The sequence below is a fragment of the Hypanus sabinus genome, chromosome 14 (genome assembly GCF_030144855.1).
Source record: "Hypanus sabinus isolate sHypSab1 chromosome 14, sHypSab1.hap1, whole genome shotgun sequence".
In the NCBI taxonomy this organism is placed as follows: domain Eukaryota; kingdom Metazoa; phylum Chordata; class Chondrichthyes; order Myliobatiformes; family Dasyatidae; genus Hypanus; species Hypanus sabinus.
This window is the reverse complement of record NC_082719.1, coordinates 82,028,155-82,051,045: the sequence shown is the minus strand read 5'-3', so window position 1 is coordinate 82,051,045 and position 22,891 is coordinate 82,028,155. Positions and strand designations below refer to the sequence as shown.

Sequence of the window (22,891 nt, the reverse complement as noted above, 5' to 3'; positions counted from 1 at the left end):
AGTAATGAATGATTCCATTTGCTGCATCTAATACAAGCCGAGACTGGGGATGAATACTTGGGGATTGAAGTGTAACTCATGATTGGAGTTGAATGGGTTGCATTCCCTGTGTTGCCATTCTAATTTTGTGTGTATTATTATAGATGCCAGGGACTCTATTGCTAAGGTTGCATATGGCAGAGTTTTTGGGTGGATTGTCAGCAAAATCAACCAACTACTGGCTCCTAAAGATGACGTGGATATTGTTCAACTACGGGAGATAGGTATGTAACACAAGCCTTTCATGTGTTAAAATCATGTAAGTGAAGCTGTACAAAGGTTGTCTAGCATTGTTAGTCATCGCAGAATAACAGTTGTTGTCAAAGTGAGATGAACTTGCACACTCAAGAATAAATTATGTTTGTTTAGAACAAATAGTTAAAACAAGGGTTCCCAACTTGGGGGTCCACAGAGCCCTCGGTTAATGGTAAGGCTCCATGGCATAAAAAAGGTTGGGAACCCCACTCTAGAAGTTGCCATTTTGAATATTAAATATATTGAATATGGAGAACATGGCAGTTTAATTAAGTATACATTTTTGTTAGTTTTGTTGTTTCCATCTATCACAAATGCCCCTTTGTATTTCAACAAATTATGCAGATGCAAACTGCATTCTTAATTTAAATCCTGGTTTTTATTTTAGGTATATTAGACATCTTTGGGTTTGAAAATTTTGTGGTTAACCGATATGAACAGATGTGTATTAATTTGGCAAATGAACAGCTTCAGTATTTCTTCAACCATGTAAGTAAACTTGAGTTTAAGCTTGCATTACTAAATTAGGTATCGATTTTTGGATCATTGATGGCTTTTGTCATCAACTACCATCCATTAAAGTTCAAACTTCATTGTTACTTTGAATTTTCACCTTTAATTCATGGCTTTTGAAAAATATGTAGATATTCTCTGCTGGTTGTTTACATCCATTACTTAGAATTGTGTACTCTTGTCAGGATTTGGAGTTTTAAAAAAGGGAATAATGATTTACTACGTTATTTTGAGACAAGGAGGAATTTACATTCTTTCTTTGTTTTTATTTTTAATCAGTGAAGACTAGTTGTAGAGGTTGGCCCTGACTGCTTCCTCCTGACATTTCTGTAGCATGGCAGTCTCAGGGTCCTGCATCCATCATGAGCATCGTTTGAGTCCCCAGTGAGCGGCACAGAGTGCAGTGAGTAGAGTTGCTACCTCACTGTTCCATTACACCAGGCTTCATCCTGACTTCTGGTGCCCTCTGTGAAGTTAGCCTGCTCTTCCTGTGATGGTGCAAGTTTCTATGGTTCTCTGGTTCCCCCCCCCCCCCCCACTTCCTGAAGGTTAATTGGATAATGTAAATTACCCAAGTGTTTAGGTGAGGATTGAACTTGGGAAAAGTTGATGAGGATGTAGGAAAAACAAAATCGAACAGACATCACAGAGTGATAGAGCACCACCACACAGAAACGGGCCCTTTGGCCCATTAATTCCATACCAAACTATTCTGTTTCATCCCATCAGCTTCTTCTGGATCATAGCCTTCCATACCCCTTCCATCCATATTCTTATCCCAACTTCACTTCAATGTTGCAATCAAACCTGCATTCACCACATCTGCTGACAGCTCATTCCACACTTACACCACCTCTGAGGGAAGGAGACTGAATATTTCACCTTTTACCAACAATCTAGGCCCTCTAGTTCTAGTCTCAACCAAACTCCGTGGAAAAAGCCTACTTGAACTTACCCTAACTATACCCCTCATAATGTTGTATACCTCTATCAAATCTCCCCTCGTTCTCCTATGCTCCAGGGAATAAAGTCCTAACCTATTGAACCTTTCCCTGTAACTCAGGTCCTTAAGTCCCAGCAACATCCTAATAATTTTTTTTCCCCAAAGAAAATTTTCTCCTCCATTCTTCCAATCTTTCCTATAGGTAGCTGACCTGAACTGCACAAATTAGACCTCGCAAACATCTGCAAATTTGCTGATCGATCAGACTGTTTCCATGCAGTCAAACTCTACTCCCTTCTGACAGTGTGCATAAAATTGAATTGACCAGCCACACATATCCTATGATTACAGAAGCACTTTAAGGTGAGAAACACTTCAGCGACAGACACATTAGGGTCTCTCAAGTATCTGGAAAGCACAATGGATATTCTCCCTTTCTCTGGATGAGCAATTCATACTACCAAGTTCAAGCCCACCCTCTTCCTGGAATGCACTCAACATCCCAGAGACTAATTCCTCCCACCATGAGCACACCTGGGTGACAGGACATATCATCTACAAATTACACTCAATTACGTGCCCAGGCTATTCAGATGGAATTTCCCAAGCCAATGAGCCCTAATTCCAAAGAAAGCAAGGGTAGCAGGCTTCAACACCGACTTCCTGCTAATTCACACACCATCCTGAATTGGGAATGGTCCGCCAAATGTTACACCATAGTTGTCAAGTCAAGTTCATTGTCGTTAACTAAATACATGTATTCATAAATGAGACAACATTTCTTCGAACCAGGGTGCAAAGCATGCAGCACACAATAACTTATGAAAGTAAGGATAAAAACTACAGATGACTTGCACATAAGTAACAAACTAAAGTCATTAATATTAAATATTGTAAGGTACAGAACGGTCACACTTTAAATACAATGCTGCAGAGAGTTCGGAAGCCTACTGGCTTAATGGCTCTAGTAGAAGAGCTGCTTAGAAGCCTAGTAGCTCTAAATCCTGAAATATTGAATGCCATCGAAGGAATACCGTCACTGGAGTACAGTGCTGATTTAGGAATGTGCTCATCAACACAACTTCAAACATTTAGGGATAGATGACAAATACTGGCCTTGTTTGTCATGGCCTCATCCTGTACAATGCATAACAAAGATCTTTACTCACTAACTTCTACCAGCCACCATGATTTAGAAATTATGAAGCAGATGTTTGTGAGGAGCTGCAATAAGTGGGCTTAGCATAAGCAGATTGCAAAAGAACATAGAGCCTTAATGACCTTGACTGTTTTAGTAACCTCAAAATAGTTCCTGCCCTGTCTTCACCAATACCAAATTCACTAGTCTCTAAATGGCTACATTATTCAACCAATAAACTTCACACACTCTGCCTCAGGCTCACAGTTTTTCAATCTGCAAATTATTCTCTGTAAATAATATAGGAGTCTTGTTTCCAATCTAGAGCGCAATGCTTAGTCTAAACATTCAGAACAATATCTACTATAATATTGCTTTTGTTTGATTCCTTACTGATACCAGTATGTGTATATATTTTGGTTCTTTTATATATCTAAACTCACAAATGAAATGGATTTCTTTTGTTTTTCTCCACAGCACATATTTTTAATGCAACAAGAAGAGTACAAACAAGAAGAGGTTGAATGGGAAACTATTTCTTTTAAAGACAATAAAGCAATCCTGGTAAAAAAAAGTGTTTAGTTCTGCTTTGCTTTTTTTTTACGCTGCTTCAGTTTATTCAAGCATAAACTTTCTCTTCACAGGACCTGTTTTTAGCAAAACCATTAGGAATTTTTTCCCTATTGGATGAGCAAACTGCATTTCCCCAGGTAAGGACCTGAAAGCGAGTATAAACATGACTGTGGTTTATTACTAATGCTTTAAAAATGAAAATAATAATGCAGAAGTAAAATGCAATAGATTTTAAAGCCCAACTGCTAAGATTTAGCAGGCAGCAGCTGTGGAGAGTAAAAATCAGAGGCAACATTGCAGGTTGGTTAGTTTATGTGCAGTTGAAAACATCAAACTAATTAAAACACATAAAAACCAAAGTTGAGACACCTTTCCTTTTTTACTACTTCCAACTTTTCATTTTGTTTGCGTCAAACAGCACAGAACCAGGCTTTCCAGCTCACCATATCCAGACTGCCCATTAAAAACAAATTTACACTAGTCATGTTTTCCCTCTTGTGTACTTTTCAGCTCCCCCCCCCCCCCCCACCCTCCAGCTTCCCACCTACTCTAGGGACAATTTACAGAAACCAATTAACATACTAACTACTCTGCCCAACTCCCTCCCATCCAGATGCTTTGACAGTCCTCACTCCATGTGGTTTTGTTAGGTCAACAATGCCATTAACATGGCTGTTAAATTGCTGATGTTATAGTCTGATATTATTTTTGACTAATATAATACCCATTTTGATGCTGACGTTTAATAATTTCTGTGCTGACATTGATCTTAATATGTTGTTGCTGAGATGATGGTTCAGTATGTTTTATTTGATGGTGGAGTATCCACTGTGGTAAACATGGTGCATTGGTGATTTTTGGAAGAATAAAAATTTGCAAGAGGAAAGGTGAAAATCCTATTGAAAGAAAATCACTTGTTGAAGAAGTGTACTAAATCAGGTTTACTGTCATTGACATATGTTGTGAAATCTGTTGTTTTGTGGCAGCAGTACAGTGCAATACTTAAAACATACTACAACTTGCAATAAGGAATAATAAATATATATATTGATGGCTGGTTCTTCACTTGCAAAGATCAGAAGGGAAGAAGAGTCCTCAGAAGCAATGACACAATTGTTGGTGACTATAGAGGCCAATTCTGGATCTGCAGACTCTGGGAGCAGTAGGAACACAGAAATAGCTGGGATGTGGGCGCTTAGATAGTAGGGTCCTTTCTGCGTCTCCTCTTCTCTTCAGCAGTCAACTCTTCTGGATTCCTCAAAATTCTTGGCTGCTCTGTGGATCGGTGTTCTCCAGCAATCTCTGTCACAAGCCAGCTAGTGCTCCTCATTGACCTTGATATATCCCTGAGAGAGCTGCTGCTTAAGTTGGTCTTCGTACCACTTGCGTCGAGCACTACGATCTCTCTGGCCCTGAGGGAGTACTGCTTTCGGTAAGCTGGAGTTGTCCATGTGAGATACGAAGCCTGACCAGCAGAGCTGCTTCAGCAGCAAAGTGGCTTCAATGCTTGGAAGTTAAGCCTTCTCCAGGACCTCATTGTTGGAGACATGAATCTGCCAGTTGATACCCATGATGGAGCGGAACCAGCACTGATGGAAGTGACGAGCAACTGGATTTGCTTGTGCTACAAGACCCAGGCTTCGCAGCTGTATAGCAGTGCTGTGGCGATGGCAACCCTGTACACCTGGATGTTTGCAGATGGACACAGACGGTGGTTCTTCCACACGTTTCTGGAGGCGCGCAAAGACACTGCTAGCTCTGGCGAGTCAATTGTCAATGTCCCTCTCTACTGTGGTGTTATTGGAGATGACACTGCTCAACCATGGTGGTCGTCAATGGTGACCTGAGGTGGGTTGTAAATGCCGCGAGGGGGCTTCTGATGGAGGATCATTGTTTTCTTCAGACTGACCGTTAACCCAAAAGGCCTTGCAGCCTTAGCGAACTGAGTGACTGTAGTCTGTGATGCATCTTCTGTGTGCGTGAGGAGAGCACAGTCATCCACATATGGTAGCTCGAGAATGGGCTCTTGCATGGTTTTTGTTTGGGTAAAAATACGGTGGAGTTTGAAGATTTTTCTGTCAGTGCAGAACCGCTGATAAAGATGGTGCCAAAACACAGCCTTGTTTCCCGCTGGTACTGATGGGGGGGTGAGTCAGACAGGTCACCATTGTGTTTATCCTGACCGCTTTGGCCTTCATGGAGCTGCTGCAGGACGGTGAGGAATTTCGGGGGACGGCCAAGCTTCGACAGAATCTTCCAGAGACCACTGCGGCTGACTGTATCAAAGGCCTTCTTCAGGTCAATGAATACTGTGTCCAGTCCTGTGTTCGGCTCACAACATTTCTGTGTCTGGTACAGGGTGAAGATGCTGTCGATGTTCCTCTGCTCACTCTGACTCTCTGTGAGGTTGCCTTTGGCAATGGTGGGGTTAATTCTGTCCAAGAGAATTCTGGTGAGGATCTTCCCGCTGGTAGACAGCAGGGTAACCATGCTATATATCTATATATATGGACAGTGGGGGTTTTATATAATGTAGTGCAAAAATAAAGGTAGTGTTCATGAAATCTGACAGATAGCAGAGAGGAGGAAGCTGTTTCTGCGTGTGTCTTTAGGCATTTGTGACTCCTCTGATGATAATAATGTGAAGAGAGCATATCCTGGGTGGTGCTTTAGAAACATATTTTATCAGTCTGCAATTAGACTTTCATAGTGGTATGTATTTAAGATGTTCACAAAAATGTAACTGTAATTATAGCGACAAATAGAAGTAAGAGTAGACTGTATAGCCCCTAAAATTGTGTCCACCGTTTGATAAGGTAATGGCTGATCTCATTTTGGATTGATCTTTACTTTGCTCTGTCTGTTCCCCATAGCCCTTTGAGCCCCTATAGGTCAATCACCTGACTATCTCTTCATTGAGTATAACCCATTACTTAGCCTCCATAGTTGGATAGGGTAGAGGATGCAAAATTCATGAGTGAAGAAATGTCTGTGGGATCCTTCTCTAGGGGAAGGTAGTCTGATAAGATTCAGAGTTGCCCCCTGTGCCATGGCATACCCTAAAACCAACAAAGGGAAAGTATTTCAAAACTTCAGACACAGCACTAAACTTGTCCACCAAGAACTCAGGTCCCAGCCCTCCTTTAGATTCATGGAATTAGAGCATCTTGCAACTGGCTGAGTAGCTTTATTCATCCAGGCTCTGTCTGGCTTATTGGTTACTTTACATTTTTTAAAATAAATGCATGCAAACTTGAAATCAGCTTTAGATAACTCTTACTGTATATTTGAAATACTATTAGTTCCTTTATTCATCTAAGAGAAGATTGCTAACAAATATTAATCCTGACAATATTTGTGGAATAAGCAAATATACCTTTTATGTTCATTACAGGCCACTGACTGGACTTTTGTAGACAAATTAAACAATGGTTTCAAGCGGAATCCAAATTTTAAATTAGGCAGAAGTCACAATCCAGTATTTACAGTGGTACATTATGCAGGAAAGGTAAGAGTATCTTGTTTTTATTATGAGGATGAAATGACAATGAAAAACGTTTAATTTTATATATTCTATCATCCAGAGATAAAGCTTGTGTTAATGAAAGAAACAAAAAAAGTTAAACCTTAAGCCATGATCCTTGATGTTAGTAATTGGGTGGTATGAGTATGATCCTTTTTAATAAAAGTTTGTTGTTATTAGAGCTAGAGTTTATTGAATGTTGTGGGTAAAGGTAAGCAATGCCAAGATTATTTGGTGAGAGTTCCGTTTTTACAATCCATCTGCGAATACAAGTCACCACTGCTGAAAATGTTTGGTTCAAATAAGAATATTGCCACTTTCCAAAGCAAGGGTGCTATCCCTTTGGTTTGTCTGCTTGGAATTTAAAATTAATAATTGTCAGTATTAAATTGAACTTTTTACCTTCCCTAATATGTAACAGAATCACAATCTCAGTCTGGAACAATTGGCTCCAAAATTTAACCTAAATCTTATTTCTCTCAACTCCCAACCATCTCGCTCTTTCTCTTCCTCTGTTCCACCTAGTGCTGAGAAGACTTCAGTTAAATTACTATCTTCTCTTAAATTCTAATTTAATGAAAAAGTATTGTAAATGTTAACGATTCTTGGAATCTGGGTATCTTTCTGGTAAAAATAGAGAAAGAAGAGACTGCAGATGCTGGAATCTACAGAAACACACAAGAAGCTGGATTTACTCAGTGGGTCAAGAGGTATATATGGAGGGAATTGGACTGGTGACTGGTTGAGACCCTTCACCTGAACTGAAATATTGAGGGAAGATAACCAGTGTAAAAAGATGGAGGGAAGTGATGGAGCAAGATCAGGCAGGTAATTGGTGGATCCAGCTGAGGAAGGATTTTATAGCAGATAGGGGAGGGGAGAGTGGGAATAGCACCAGAACCTAGGAGGTGATAGGTGGAAGTGACGAAGGGCTGAATATGATGGTATCCAATAGGAAAGGAAGGTGGAGCACCAAATCAAGGGGTGGAGTTGGGGAGGGCAAATGGGAGAATCCAGTAGAAGGATTGGCAGATTGAGGAGGGAATGGGAGCTGGGTAGGGCAAGAGAGAAAAAGGATAGAGGAATGCATTTTATCAGAATTTGGAGAATTTATTGTTCATGCCACTCATTTGGAGATTATCCAGGAGAAATATGAGGTGCTATTCCACAAATTTCAATTTATCCTTGCCTTCGCAGAGGCAGAGTCCAGGGACAGGTATGTCAATTTGAGCATGGGGAGGGGAATTGAAGTGGCTGGTAACAGTGAGATCCAAATGGCCACAGCAAGTGGAATGCAGGTGCTTGGTGAAGTGGTCTCACAGTCTGTGGCCGGTCTCAGAGACTTAGAGGATGTCACAATGGGAGCACAGATGCGACTAATATACAGCAGCCAGAGAAATATGCATATTAATGACTGCCTCAACTGGAAGAGGTACAGAGACAGGTGTTGCATTATCTATGGTTAAAGGGAAGACTGCCCAGGGAGGAAGGCGATGAGTGGGAGGAAAGAGAAGACCAGGGATACATGGTGAAAGTGAACCCTGCAGAAAGCCAAATGGGGTGGCCCAAGGAAGTTGTGACTAGTGAGAGGATCATGTTATAGCTGGTGGAAGTTGGATGTGTAGGCTGCTGGGAACCAGGGAACTCTCCCTGTTCTGTCTGGGAGCAAGGTGCAGGATGAGGCGGGAACAAAAGTGACAGAGGGAGATGTGAGTGAGAGCTACATCAATATCTGGGAGGAGCAGGGAGGGTGGGACATCTTGGATGTCCTTGTGTGAAAGGCCTTATCTTGAGAACAGATTGTGCAGAGATGGAAAAACTGAGAAAACATAGAACATAGAATAGTACAGCACATTACAGGCCCTTCGGCCCACAATGTTGTGCCAACCCTCAAACCCTGCCTCCCATATAACCCCCCACCTTAAATTCCTCCATATACCTGTCTAGTAGTCTCTTAAACTTCACTAGTGTGTCTGCCTCCACCACTGACTCAGGCAGTGCATTCCACGCACCAACCACTCTCTGAGTAAAAAAAACCTTCCTCTAATATCCCCCTTGAACTTCCCTCCCCTTCCCTTAAAACCATGTCCTCTTGTACTGAGCTGTGGTGCCCTGGGGAAGAGGCGCTGGCTGTCCACTCTGTCTATTCCTCTTAATACCTTGAACACTTCTATCATGTCTCCTCTCATCCTCCTTCTCTCCAAAGAGTAAAGCCCTAGCTCCCTTAATCTCTGATCATAAACCAGGCAGCATCCTGGTGAATCTCCTCTGTACCCTTTCCAATGCTTCCACATCTATCCTATAGTGAGGCGACCAGAACTGGACGACCTAACTAGAGTTTTTTACATTGCGTCTCTTAAACTCTATCCCTCAACTTATGAAAGCTAATGTCGTGGTTTCTTGTGCCCCACAAACGACCAGGAACGCAGAAGATTCTTCAAGAAGTATTAAACTTTAATTTGCAAATCAAAGCTGAGACAGTCATTGAGCTAGTCGCTGATTGCTCACTGATCCTTGTACATAGCATTTTTTATAGCAATCTCCTGGTTTCGTTGCATTAGCATATCCAATCCGGTCTACAGTTGTGTATCACAAGTACATCCGCCACTATTGTTTCTACCCATTGACTTAATCATGTTCTAATCTACATCTCTTAGCTACCTCTCATTAACACACCATTATCTTCTACATTCTTAAGATTTCATTCTCCTACTAAATTGGATACATGCAGAGCAAATAGCAAGCTCAAAGCTGACTACATATTTTTGATTACACAGCAAACAATGCAACTTTTATACTCCAATACTAACACCCCATAAGTTTTCTTAACTACCCTATCTACCTGTGAGGCAATTTTCAGGGATCTGTGGACATGTACCCCCAGATCCCTCTGCTCCTCCACACTACCAACTATCCTGCCATTTACTTTGTACTCTGCCTTGGAGTTTGTCCTTCCAAAATGTACCACCTCACACTTCTCCGGGTAGAACTCCATCTGCCACTTCTCAGCCCACTTCTGCATCCTATCAATGTCTCTCTGCAATCTTTGACAATGATTCATAAATCTCAAGTTTAGGGCACCTGTACTTACGGCGGAGATTGATAAATTCTTGTTAAGTCAGGGCATGAAAGGTTACGGGGAGAAGGCAGGTGAATGGGGTTGAGAGGGAAATGGACCAAACGTAATGAAATGGCAGAGCATACTTGATAGGTCGAATGGCCTAATTCTGCTCCTTTGTGCTATGGTCTCCATGGTGTTTACAGTGCCAGGGACCAGGATTCAATTCTCACTGCGGTCTGTAAGGAGTTTGTAAGATCTCCATGTGGGGCTGCCCCAGGTGCTGTGGTTTTTTCCCACATTCCAAAAACCTAGGTTAATTGGTCACATGAGTGTACTTGGGCAGCATTGGCTCTGGCTCGTTTGAGCCAGGAGACCCTGTTACTGGGCTTTATCTGTAATAATCTAATGGTAGTGGAACTTCTCCTGTGCACAAATTGGTTCCCACTTTTCTACACTTTACCATCATGACAGCTTCATTAATCACTCTTTCGCTGAGATCATGAAGTATCAAAGCTTTTTTGTTGGCTTCTATGGAATAAATCAAGTAGGAGCAGAGTTCTTTTGAAAACTACCAGCTTCTGCTAACAAATACTACAAATGAGGAATACCAGAAATGTTGATACATAATGGAGGAAAGTAAGGGGGGGGGGGGATGTCAGAGTGTTTTTTTGAACACAGAGAGTAGTGGGTGTGTGGAACACCCGGCCAAGGGTGGAGGTAAAGAAACATTTTAAGAAATTCTTACATAGGCACGTGAATCATAGAAAAATGGAGGGCTGTTGATCTTAGGAATAGTTTAAATAGTCGGCACAATATTGTGGACTGAGGGCGTGCACAGTGCTGTAGTGTTTTATGTTCTAAGTAATTGCCACATGGATTTCAACTTTTAAGGAAAGGGCCTTTTTCCAGGCGGCAGAAAATGTGAATCTCCCAAATCTTAAAAAATTTTGTTTCAAAGGCAAAGGGCCCTATTCCCACCCTTCCTGTTTAGAACAGTGTTCCTTTGACATTATTAAGCAATTAACTTTATGATGCCAGATGCCATTAGTTGCTAATCTTCAACCAAGATCACATTTGCTTTGTTAGCCTGGCCTATAAGTGCGGCTTGTCATTTTTGCTGTGATTTTTCTCTGCACTTCCTCCTTGCAATGTTGGAGCATAAAATATGCACTGTTGTATCAGTCTGGAAGGGAAAATAAATCATAGCAAAACTTGTCTGTCTTCAATACCTGTCAGAGTACAAAGATCAATAAACTGCCAGTTCTACATTCTAAAAATGTAGAATTTGTCCAGATATTGCACATTACAAGCAGTGAAGTTATTGAAAAAATTCATCCATTGTTCAAGTTAACAGTTCTTTGTAGCTTTTACACTTTATTCTACATTGTTATTGTTTTATCTTGTTCTACCTCAATGAACTATGTACTGAGTTGATCTGTATGAATGGTATGCAAGACCAAGATTTTTACTAAATCTTGATACCTGTGGCAATAGTAAATGAATTTCAATTCCAGTTCCAGTTAGTCCAAGCCCAATTCTTGACATAGGAAGGAAAGTAAGTTGTGAAGCAGATATGATGATAAAATGGATGCATATTGAATTGACTTTATTTCTTACATCCTTCACATACATGAGGAGTAAAAATCTTTACGTCATGTCTCTGTCTAAATGTGCAATGTGCAATCATAGTAATTTATAATAAATAGAGCAGTCAATGTAACATAGAAATACACTCAAATCAGCGTGAGTTCATCAGTCTGATCGCCTGGTGGAAGAAGCTGTCCCAGAGCCTGGTGATCCTTTGGCTTTTATGCTGTGGTACTGTATCCTGACGGTAGCAGCTGGAATAGATTGTGGTTGGGGTGACTTGGGTCCCCAAGGATCCTTTGGGCTCTTTTTCCACACCTGTCTGTAAATGTCCTGAATCGTGATGCCGTCCACACTACTCTCTGCGGAGTCCTGCGATTAAGGGAGGCATATAGTTAAGTGAATGGGTAAAAATCTAGGAAATGTCACATAATACAGGAAAATGTGACATAGTCTTTTTTGGCAGTAAAAGGTAAAAACAAAGCAGATTGTCTAACTGGTGAAAGGATGTAAGGCTCTGATATATGGAAGAATTTGGGTGACAGTGTATGATTCAGAAAAGACTAGTTTTCAGCTTCAGCAAATAATTGTGATCACCACCAATTTTATTGAGTGCAACATTACAAGAGTTAAGCTTCAATTATAAAGAGCATCAGTGAGCTTGCACCTGGAACGCTCATTAATATTATCGCTTTATTTATGGAAGGTTACTAACGTGGTGAAAGTGGCTCAGAGCAGGTTCACTGGACTGCCGCCTGAATGTGCAGATTGTTTTATGAAGAAAGGTTTGATACTAACTTCCATGAATTATGAGAGGGAGAGGGAATTGAATAGAAACATACAAGAGTTGCCATTTAAAAAAAAGTGGTTTTCCTTTTAAGGTAAAAATGAGGTGGATTTTCTCTGACATCTGTGAGTGGTTGGAATACTTTGCTTCAAAAGGCTGATAAAGTGGAGTCTTAGAATATTTTTAAGCCAGAGATAGATGCAGTATTCATAAGAAAGGTATGAAAGGTTACTGTGGAAAGGCAAGATTTCAGAGATCAGATCAGCGATACTCATGAAATGGTGGGGCAGTCTTGCGGGGACAAATAGCTCATCCGCGTAATTTACATAATCATGAGTGAAATACAAAAGTTAATTTGCTGGCATAGCCAATAACTAAGAAGCAAATGGAGAACTGGCCTTTTATTGCAGTTGGGGAAATCTTGCTACAATGCAACGGGGATTGACATCTGAAATAATATATGTAGTTTAAATTTCCTTATTTAAGAATAAAATATCCTTCCATTGGGAGCAGTTCAGTGGAGATTCATTGGGTTTATTCATAGGGTAAGATGAATGAGTCATCTTACGAGGCCCAGGTTGGACCCATCAGTTTTGAAGAAAGAAAGTATTATTGAAATATATATCATCTAAGGGACATGACATGGTAGATCCTGAGAGGATGTCTCCTCTTTTGTGGGATCTGCCGGGAGTCATAATTCCAAAATAATGGTGGCCCCTTGCATATGAAGAAGAGTATTTATTTCCTCTGAGGATTATGAATCTTTGGTATTTACCTCAAAGGATGAGTTGTTGAATAGCAGGAAGGTGGAGATTGAAGCCAAGAACAGATTAGCCATAATCATACCGAATAATAGAACAAGCTCAAGAGGCTCTCTATCATATACCTGTACCTAATTCTTGATATTCTTGTGTTGATGAAAAGAACATGTTTCTTTAAATCTGATTGTCATTGTCCTGAAGTGCCAAATTGCTCAAGTGTACTTACAGGTTGGTTTATGGCTTTCTTCTATTTGGTCAACCTTGTGCATAGCTTTGAGTGAACTAATAAAAAGGTGATTTCTTACATGCATTAATTTAATTTGGTACTTCCTTTTAAATTATCTTTGTTCAATTACTTAGGTTTTCTTAAATCAGTTAATACAACTATATAAAGAGAGATTGATTTCCGACTGAATTCGTGGCTATTGACACAAATCTTCCATAGATTTCACTGCAGATCCTCAGCTGTCCCTGTTTTAACCCAGAAACAGCTGTCTACACTCCAGCAAACACTCCCACTGATCCCTCCTCAACGCAAAAGGTGGAGTACAAGCTGTGGTCTTTGACTCAGCAGCATTATTGAATGTTTATTCCTGGTGGTCAAGATGGCACCAGCAAGCAGTGATTCCTTGGGTGACATCTTCGAGATAGTAAATCTATCCAATTATTTCACTTTTTTCACGCCTTCTGCTTGTTTGTGCTGTGGAAACTGCTGGAGCCTGTGTCGTACAGTTGGAACTCGATTGAAGGATCCACCACTACTCTGTGTCTGGAGAGCTGCCTTGTGGCGATCAGAGATGGCAGGGGAGGGGGTGGTGGTCGAAAAGGACCGAGAACACGAGCTGACTCGTCAGAAAGACCAGAGACAAAGCGCGGGATCGTGAACAACTCCATCTCGAAGCGATCAGGAAGTTTGAAGCATCGAGGTAAATGCGGGGGAGGACAGCGATGGCTCCCAACAGAGATGGTCAGCAGCTGGATCAGTGCGTTCGATCCCCAGTCGGTGGCATTCGGACCTGGGTCAGCGGTCACTCTTTGCAAAGGGACTGAGTCTGTGCGGCTGCTCTCCTCATAGCAGATAAAAAGACATTTCCTATATTCTGAAATTAATGTGATTATTGGACTGTACTTTATATTGATTTCCTTCGGTTTTTTGGTGTTTTTTGAAAAAGGTTTAAAAGGAACATTAGGGGCGGCTTCTTCACGCAGAGAGTGGTGGGAGTGTGGAATGAGCTGCCAGATGAAAGGGTGAATGCGGGCTCACTTTTGACATTTAAGAAAAACTTAGACAGGTATCTGGATGAGAGGGGTTTGGAGGGATATAGCCCAGGTGCAGGTCGATGGGACTAGGCAGAAAAATGGTTCGGCACAGCCAAGAAGGGCCAAAAGGCCTGTTACTGTGCTGTAATGTTGTCTGGTTCTACGGTTTTCTTTCTTGTGGACAATTGGTGGGTGGATGATCTGTTCATTTTCGTTGTTGGGGGGTGGGGGGCTTGGTGCTGTTCCTCTCTGTGAGTGAGAGTGTCGGGGATTGTTATCTGTAGGGGGTTGGTGATTGCTATTGTGGCTGGATTTTGTGTGGGAGAGGGTGGTATTTAGGCTTTACGAGTTCTTTTTCTTTTTCGTGCTGGGGGAAGGTTGATGTCTTCTTTCATCAGCACTCATGGTCTTTCTGTATTTTACGGCTATTTGGAGTGGACAAATATCAGAGTTGTATTGTACATGCGTTCTTTGACTATAAAATGAACCTTTGAAACTCTTATGATGCAATTGTAACCAAAGCAACTCTGCTGAAAGTACAGGAAATGTTCAGAGGGCTGTGGTTTCCAGTAAAATGATTGGTAGCCATTTGTATAAAAAAAAGGGAAGCAGTGTTTGAATGATTTCAGGAGCTATTTAAATAGAGCCCTATCCAACTGAGAGACCCACATGCTGACAAATAAGGACTAATGTCAATTTAATTCTTTCTGTAATATTTTATGAAATGTTAATCTATTTTAACTGCACTTCTATAGTGTATCTCCTCATTCTGCCTTTCCCACATTCTCTGCATGTTATACATCCCTACCAGAACTCTCTCTCCCTATTTAACCCCATCCTGCTACATTTCCCATTGTCCCATCCCATCTGTCACTTTCCCCATCCATCCCTGCCCTGCCTTTCCTGATTTTCCACACGCTGCATTTTTCTGTTTCCTTCTTGTATAGTTACTCTGCACTGTCTCTTTCTGTGTGCCCCTCTACTCTGCCTCTCTGCACTGCACGCCCCCCATGCAGTCTCCCCATTCTTTCTGCATCTCGTCCACTGTGGCCCTTTCCCTGTTGTCTTACTCAGCTCCCTCCCACCTTTCAATTACCGCTTTATCTGTCCCATCATTTTGCACTGTTAGTTTAAAGTGTGTTTTTGTAACTGTTAAGTATTAAGTTAAAATAGAATGATAATTGAATATTACTATGAATAATTAACAGATCCTACCATTTTTAATGGGTGTAAATAAATCTGTTTCAGAGGCAAGTATCTAAAAAGATGAATCTAATAAGATGAATCATTGCAGGAGAATCTTAAGACAGCTTTACACAATTTGGTACTGTTAGCAAATTTGTCATTTTTAACTGATAGCCTTCTACCACAGGTCCAATACAATGCGTCCGGATTTTTGGAGAAAAATAGAGACACTATACCAGCAAGTATTCGAGGACTGTTTATTAATAGCATCACTCCACTCCTAAGTGTACTTTTTACAGGTAAATGTCATTGCAAACATCTTGAGCAGTCAAGTTTAGTTACCTTTTGGTCTTAGTTAATTGACTTTTGACTGTTATCTGCTTGCTACGATAAGTGTGCAGCACTCTCACAGCCCCAGTGACCCAGTCCAGTCATGTCCTCAGGTACTGCCTGTTTCATACTTGCAAGTTTCTCCCTAAGAGCACACAGATATTCCCACCTCCCAGGCTGTCTGGTCCCTTTTGTTGTCACATGTACATTGAAACGTACAGTGAAATGCATTGTCTGCATCAAAGACCAGCACAGTCCAAGGATGCGTTGGGGACAAGTGTTGCCATGCTTCCAACATAGCATATCCACAAATTATTAATGTATTTCTTTGGAACGTGGCAGGAAACCGGAAAGAATAAAAAGTTATTCTTAGCAATTCCAAGTGTGGTGAACCTTTTTGAAAGCATGTACCCAAATTAGTGATAATCTTCGATAAAACGTTTTCTCGTGCTTTAGTAACTTTGAGCAGAAATTATCATTGATTAATGAATTAGTAACAATAATTATACTTTTTTAAGGAAAAAGGCCGGGCCCTGTTGCATATTTGCATGTATTCATTGTTTTACTACAGTATTAATTTAGTATTATAAGATGCATAATGTTTTATCACCCTTTTTAATCATGCCAAATCTTTCACTCCACAACCCTTGAAAATCTCTGCTGCTTTTCATAATCATTTGAATGTTTTTGTTTCTTTGTTGGTGTATCTGACACACTGCCCAAGCTGTAAAGCCTTATCACCGATAAGATAATTAATTCCTGTGCGGTAAGATGGACTCTGAGCCTCACAGTCTATCTCATTATGAATTTGCAGATTATCATATACCTACACTGCTTTTTTTCTATAGCTTTTACACTTTATTTTGCATTGTTACTGTTTTACCCTGTGCAGTGTGTAATGATTTGATCTGTCAGGTGTGCAAGGCAAGCGTTTCAGTACATGTGATAGTAAACTATCAATAGTCTATAAAAATAAATAAAGTACCTTTTTGTAAAAAATGTTCATGACGGCAGTAAACTTCAGGCAATATTTACTATTATTATCAGTGTATATTCAGAGTTCATTCACAAACTACAGAAGGAAAAATATAAACAGAGTGAAGACAATGTCAACTGGCCCAGTATTTTACAATCCAAGTACTGATGTGCACCAGGTTCATGAGGGTTTCCAAACATATCATCCAAAGTCACCATGTTTTCACAACCACCTAGTTGGCATCAAGCCAGCATGAGATGTTTCCTGTGAAAATATCCCAATGCTCTTGGATGGTCCAAAAAAAACATTCACTATTTCATTTGGTAGTCAAGATAATCACTTTATTTCTTTATATAATGAGTGGAATAAATGATCGAGCAGTGGCACAGTGTGCCATAGGTTTGACACCCCCGGGAAGTTGCCGCTATACAGTCAACTGATGGAGCAGTTGAAGTTCTATATCTCTCGATGATTTTATAACTAATATTTCATAATAGATAAAGACATGTTATAAAGAATACAAATTAGCATTTGTTTTATAACACTATACAATCGATATAAAAAAGCCTTAAATATTTTCATGAAAGCATAATCAGACAAAATGGGACAAAGAAGGAAATCTTAAGAGTTTGACTGAAAGGGTAGATGTGGTTAATGAAGGGTGAGAGGTTATCGAGGACAGGTTACTAAAGAACTCTTCAATATGTAAGCATTACAGGAAGTAAATCAAATACCTAACCTTGGCACTGGAGAGAATATTTTTCCTTTTTAAATTATTTGTTCAGCAGACTCCTCTTCACTGATCCAATCAAAAAAGATATGTTCCTGATTTTAATGGTCCTCTGTTTGAAAGACAGGTTTCCAAATGAGTTCTGTACCCCTCTTTTGTAACAAACAAAACTGTTGTGAAGTAGCAAGATAAATGAAACACTTTGTTGTTAAAAAAAAATTGATGTAGTGAATGTTTCCTAACTTGAGACCTGCTCCTGGTGATTGCCATGGATGAGGTAAAGAGAAGAGCTGGATAGTTGGCAGAAGGGAGCAGATTTACATGGTGGTGGTGTACGTAGTGTTACGTGGAACCAGCAATAGTAGATGTGGAATGGAGTCGGGATATTGTTGTAAAACAACAGAATTTAATAACGCTCAAGCAGAAACATAGAAAATTAAACAAGTGACTAACTTAAAACGAAGTTAACAGCGCCATGTGTCTTTAGCTCCCAAACGGTTAAACTTAGAAACAATTCTTAACAGAGTCTTACTGGAGCACAGTCTCAGAATGTCAGTTCAGAAAGTTTCAAGTATTCACGTCATAATTGAGAGGAGTGACTTTTAGTTTCGATGTGTAGTGAAGAGACGACCTTGAAGACAGAGATTCAAAATAAGTGAAGAAGTGAGTCTCGCAGAGATACGCCAGAAATGGCCACCGTACCTTTCCGAAGGCGATTCAGCAGATACACAGTACCTCTCGAACGCTGATCTCACAAAGCGGCCACCGTACCTTTACAGTAGAAGCGAGTTCATGATGCGGTCTGTTTCAAAGAGTCCCACAAAAAGTGAGAATTTCACCACGTAACTGACAGGAGAAGTCCCTTTTCCAGGACTGGTCACCCCACACCCGAGACTTTGCAGGAGTCACCAATCTGGGTGCCAAAAATCCACGTCTGGATTACGAAATGTCAGTCTGAAATGTCTGAAATGCACAGCATTATCGACTACCCACTCCCTTTTGGGTTCGATCAAAGCTTGCACTCTTCACTCTCACTAACGACTCTGCTGTCCAAACACAACAACTCTCCACCTAAGTGTCTCTCCCAAGGTGCATCTCTCTGGAGCAATCTCGCTGCTCCTTTTATACTCTTGGGGTAGGTCATTGCGTGACACTCACAGAAACGAAGTCACAGATTTCCAGTACATTACACATTGTCCCAGAATTGATACTGGGGTACATAACTCACAGATTCCCAGTACATCACGTACCGTCCCAGGTTTTGAAACTGGGGTTCATAACAATAGTCGCACAAGAAACCATAGTTGGAGAGTTTTTAGAGTTCTGCAACTGGTAATGACTACATAAAAAGTAGTTTCCTGATGTTGGGTTGTAGCAGAGAAAGTCAGCGTAGGCTTATGCATAAAGATGTCAATTTGGTCTGTGGGACGAGAGAAAAAGCTTCAAAATTGGCAAAAGCCAACAAAATGTGGGATAATGCAGAAGATTATCAATAAACTAAGTATGGGTGTGCATTGGCAAATTAATTTTGGTAAGTGTCAGATGATGCTTTTAGAAGAGCAAAGAAGCTGGAGGAACAGAACGGAGGGTGTGAGTGGAAGGCCAGCAAAAGTGAAGGCATTAGAATGATTGTATCTGAAATACAGCAGATGACATCTTGTGCCTTACTATAGTGTGAAAAATAGAAGCAAATGTAACAGTGATGTATTGGTATATAGGGTTTGCTTGGACACAGCACAGTACAATGGGACATGAAGATTTGCTTTTCTCCAATTTACAAATTCCCTATGTACAAGTACATAAATCTTTGTATTGAGTTTTAGTCACAGAAGGAAAGGGAAGTCGCTAGAGAAATAAGGAAAGGAAGAAAAAGTGTATCAATGTGCTCATTATACTTTTTAAAAAGTTGTGTATTGGTGGATAATCAAACATCATTCCAGTTTATTTGATACTGACATTATTTTTTTAATTCCAGCTACAGTCTCAAGAACAGGAACCCTAATGGCTCATCATAGACCAAAAGTAAGTTCTATTAAAACCAGAAAAGCAAAAATAACCATTGATACAGGAAGTCTCAAATTTTGCTGAAGATCCTCAGCAGGTCGGTCAGCATCTGTGAAGAGATAAGCAGCAAATAACCACAGGAAAATGATGCTGGAGAGATAGTAATAGGGGAATAATAGTGACCTCAGTAACTGTTCTGCATTAACGAGGAAGATAGCAGTGGTATGCTAGAAGTTCAAGAGTGTCAGGGGGCAGATGTCAGTATAAGTGTTGTTACTAAAGAGAAGGTCCCAAGGAAGCTGAAAGGTATGAACATAGACAAGTCACTTGGACTTAACTACATTTACCCCAGGATTCTGAAAGAGGTAGCTGTAGAGATTGTGGAGGCATCTTTCAAGAATCACTAGATTCTGGAATATTTCCAAAGGGATGGGAAAATCAGAAATATCACTCCAGTCCTCAAGAAGGGAAGAAGGCAAAAGACAAGAAATTATAGGCCTATTATCCTGACTTAAGTCGTTGGCAAGATAGAGTTTATTATTAAAGATGAGGTTTCAGGGTACTTGGAGGCACGTGATAAAATAGGCCAAAGTCAGCACGGTTTCCAAAAAGGAAGGTATTGCCTGACAAAGGTACAGGTCATGGGCCAAAGCGCCTGTACCATGTTATGCTGTTCCAAGGCAGTGGAAAGACAGCAGGGAATTGCAGCTAACTGATTTGCTCTTGTATTGAGTTGGTACAGGCTTGATTGGCTGAATGGCTTCCATTTGCACTGTAACTTTGTAATTCTGTGATTGCTATAGTTAATAGCAATCATCAGTGTCAAATATCTTCTCTATATTCCTTTTTGGATCAGTAAATATCATTAAATAACAATTACATTGCATTGAACACCAAGAAGTGTATTTAGAAATGTTTTAAAGTTATGATTTAGGCCTAAATTTGTGTTTTATTACCAGGCACATAGAACAGAGGACAACTTTAACAGCACCAGGAAGCAGTCTGTTGGAGCTCAATTTAGAGTAGGTATTCATGTTTACTTTTACCCATTAGCTGCTAAGATTAAAAGATGTAAATTCTGTTTACTTTCAAAATTTTATTCAGCAACGGGAAACCAATCGGGATATTAATCTATTGAAGGTTTTCCACCGGAAAAGCTAAGCTAAAAATTTGCTGGGTGTATATGTCCTCTTTGTGTCAGCATGCGTTTTTCTAACACTTTGGTAAAATGGATTCAGGAAATTGGTTGCCCTGACCTATAGGTAATTAGTAAATATCACATTAGCATTGATAAAAAGACACCTTTCGGCAACTGAAGATGATCAGAATTTTTAGATGACAGTAGCTGTTTGGGTCAACATGTCCATATCAGTTGAGAAATAACTCGCTGGTTTAATTCCACCACCTAGTACCAGGTCCCATAGGCCAGTAGTTCAGGGCTCTTCAAAATGCATCGAGTATTGCTTAAATCTGATGAGCATTTCTACCACAGAGAATTCCAGATGTTTACTATCCACCAGGTGGAAAATAATATTCTCACATCTCCTGTCACCAAACTATTTAAATTCACCACTTGGTTTTTACTCCTCTGTGTAAGGAATTTGGTCTTTCCTCTTTACTCTAAGGACTTGTACAATTCTATGCACTTCAGTCTTCTCAGTTCCTAAAAAAAACAGTATTAGACAATCAGGCTAAGATCTTCCAGTCCAGGGAACTTCTTTGTAAGTATCATCTTCAGTGCAATCATATTTTCAACACTTTTATTCTATGCCTCAACTAAAGAAGTAATCTATACTCTGTCCTTTTGACTACCTCAATGACCTGTTCTGCCTTTTAAGAATTTTGATGATACATGCCAACATCCTTCTGTTCCTCCACATCACTCAATACCTCCTGTTTATTATAGATTCCCTTTCATTGAAAAAATTCAGTTACATTATCATACTCTTCAACTGAAATTCCATTTACAGCTTTTTTGCCCAGCTGACCAGACTGTCGATATCTTCCTGTGATCTAAAGAATTTCTCCTTATTGTCAAACATATGGGCAGTTTTTCTATAGCAACACACAGAATGCTGGAGGAACTCAGCAGGTCCTCTATTGAAACTGTTGAATTTAATGTTGAGTGCTTAGTCCCACAGTGTGCCCGAATGAAAAATGAAATGAAGTTTCATACATGCATTCTATGCCCTCAGGTTTGGCACTAGCGTTGAGCTTACAAGGCGTCTTGCAGGAGCTGTGTAAGAGGCCAAAATCAGGGGCCACGGTTGATGTGGTATGGACAATTAAAGTGATAAGCATAGGGAAGTTCAAGGTTACCTTGTGAACCTTTCAGCACCCCTTCACTCTAACACTGTCATTAACACTTTCAATGTGGAGGGAACTACACTGTAAGCAGTACATTAGATAGGAAGAAATGCAGTTGAATTGCTGGCTGCAACATGTGTTGGTTCTGGATGTTGGGAAGGAATACGGCAAAGGGGTAAACCTGTGTGTGGAAGGAGGGGGTGGATGTAAACGTGAACGGAAAAGTGAAGAGGAGTACTGAACGCTGAGAAGAAGGCAAGGTGTGTCTGGCCGTGGCACCTCACTGAAGGTGATGAAAATCACAGAGGAGGATCTGCTGTATGTAAATGCTGGTGGTGTAGAAAGGAGAATATGGAAATTTCTCTGGTAGGGAGGAAAGGGATAAGAACTGTAAAGTGGGAAATCAGCATTTGAGAACTTGGTTGAGAATCCTGGTGGAGGGAAAGGTACTACTGAGGAAATGTGGAGTCATTTCAGATGGACGTGACAAAGGTTGAGAATCTAAGTGCATTAAATGGAACTTACACAGAACATAAAGTGGGAGGAAGTGTGCTCCAGAAAGTGGATATTGGTCACCTCTTATACACGAGTCTTAATATAAAAATGTCACAAAAGGTAAGATTCAGAGAGGCATCATGTGTAAGTGAGAGATGTGTGGGCAAAGATGTGGAAACTTTTAAATGATGTATAAAAGTTATCAACCAAATACTGGAAAAAGAAATTGGTGAAGCGAAGACGCAAGCTGCTGAAATCTGGGGCAAAAAATAAAACTACTGGCAGGATCAACCAGGGTCAGGGAGGCAAAGAGATGATCGATGTTTCAGGTTGAGACCCTGCAGTAAGGCTGAGTGTAGAGCAATGATAGCCAGTGTATAGACGTGAGAAGAGAGGGGTGAGACTGAAGCTTGTAGGTGGAACT

At 40.4% G+C, this 22,891-nt stretch overlaps 1 protein-coding gene across 1 annotated transcript in view; it reads left to right on the top strand.

The window, feature by feature from the left end:
- The window catches only part of LOC132404925 (myosin-IIIb), a 189,137-nt gene that overhangs the window by 112,817 nt on the left and 53,429 nt on the right, over positions 1–22,891 (top strand). Inside the window, exons 10-17 of the mRNA XM_059989534.1 lie at positions 144–263; positions 683–783; positions 3,366–3,452; positions 3,533–3,598; positions 6,856–6,969; positions 15,813–15,924; positions 19,637–19,683; positions 20,625–20,687. Of these exons, the coding sequence (XP_059845517.1) occupies positions 144–263; positions 683–783; positions 3,366–3,452; positions 3,533–3,598; positions 6,856–6,969; positions 15,813–15,924; positions 19,637–19,683; positions 20,625–20,687 (710 nt within the window). The remainder of the gene's footprint in view (positions 1–143; positions 264–682; positions 784–3,365; positions 3,453–3,532; positions 3,599–6,855; positions 6,970–15,812; positions 15,925–19,636; positions 19,684–20,624; positions 20,688–22,891) is intronic.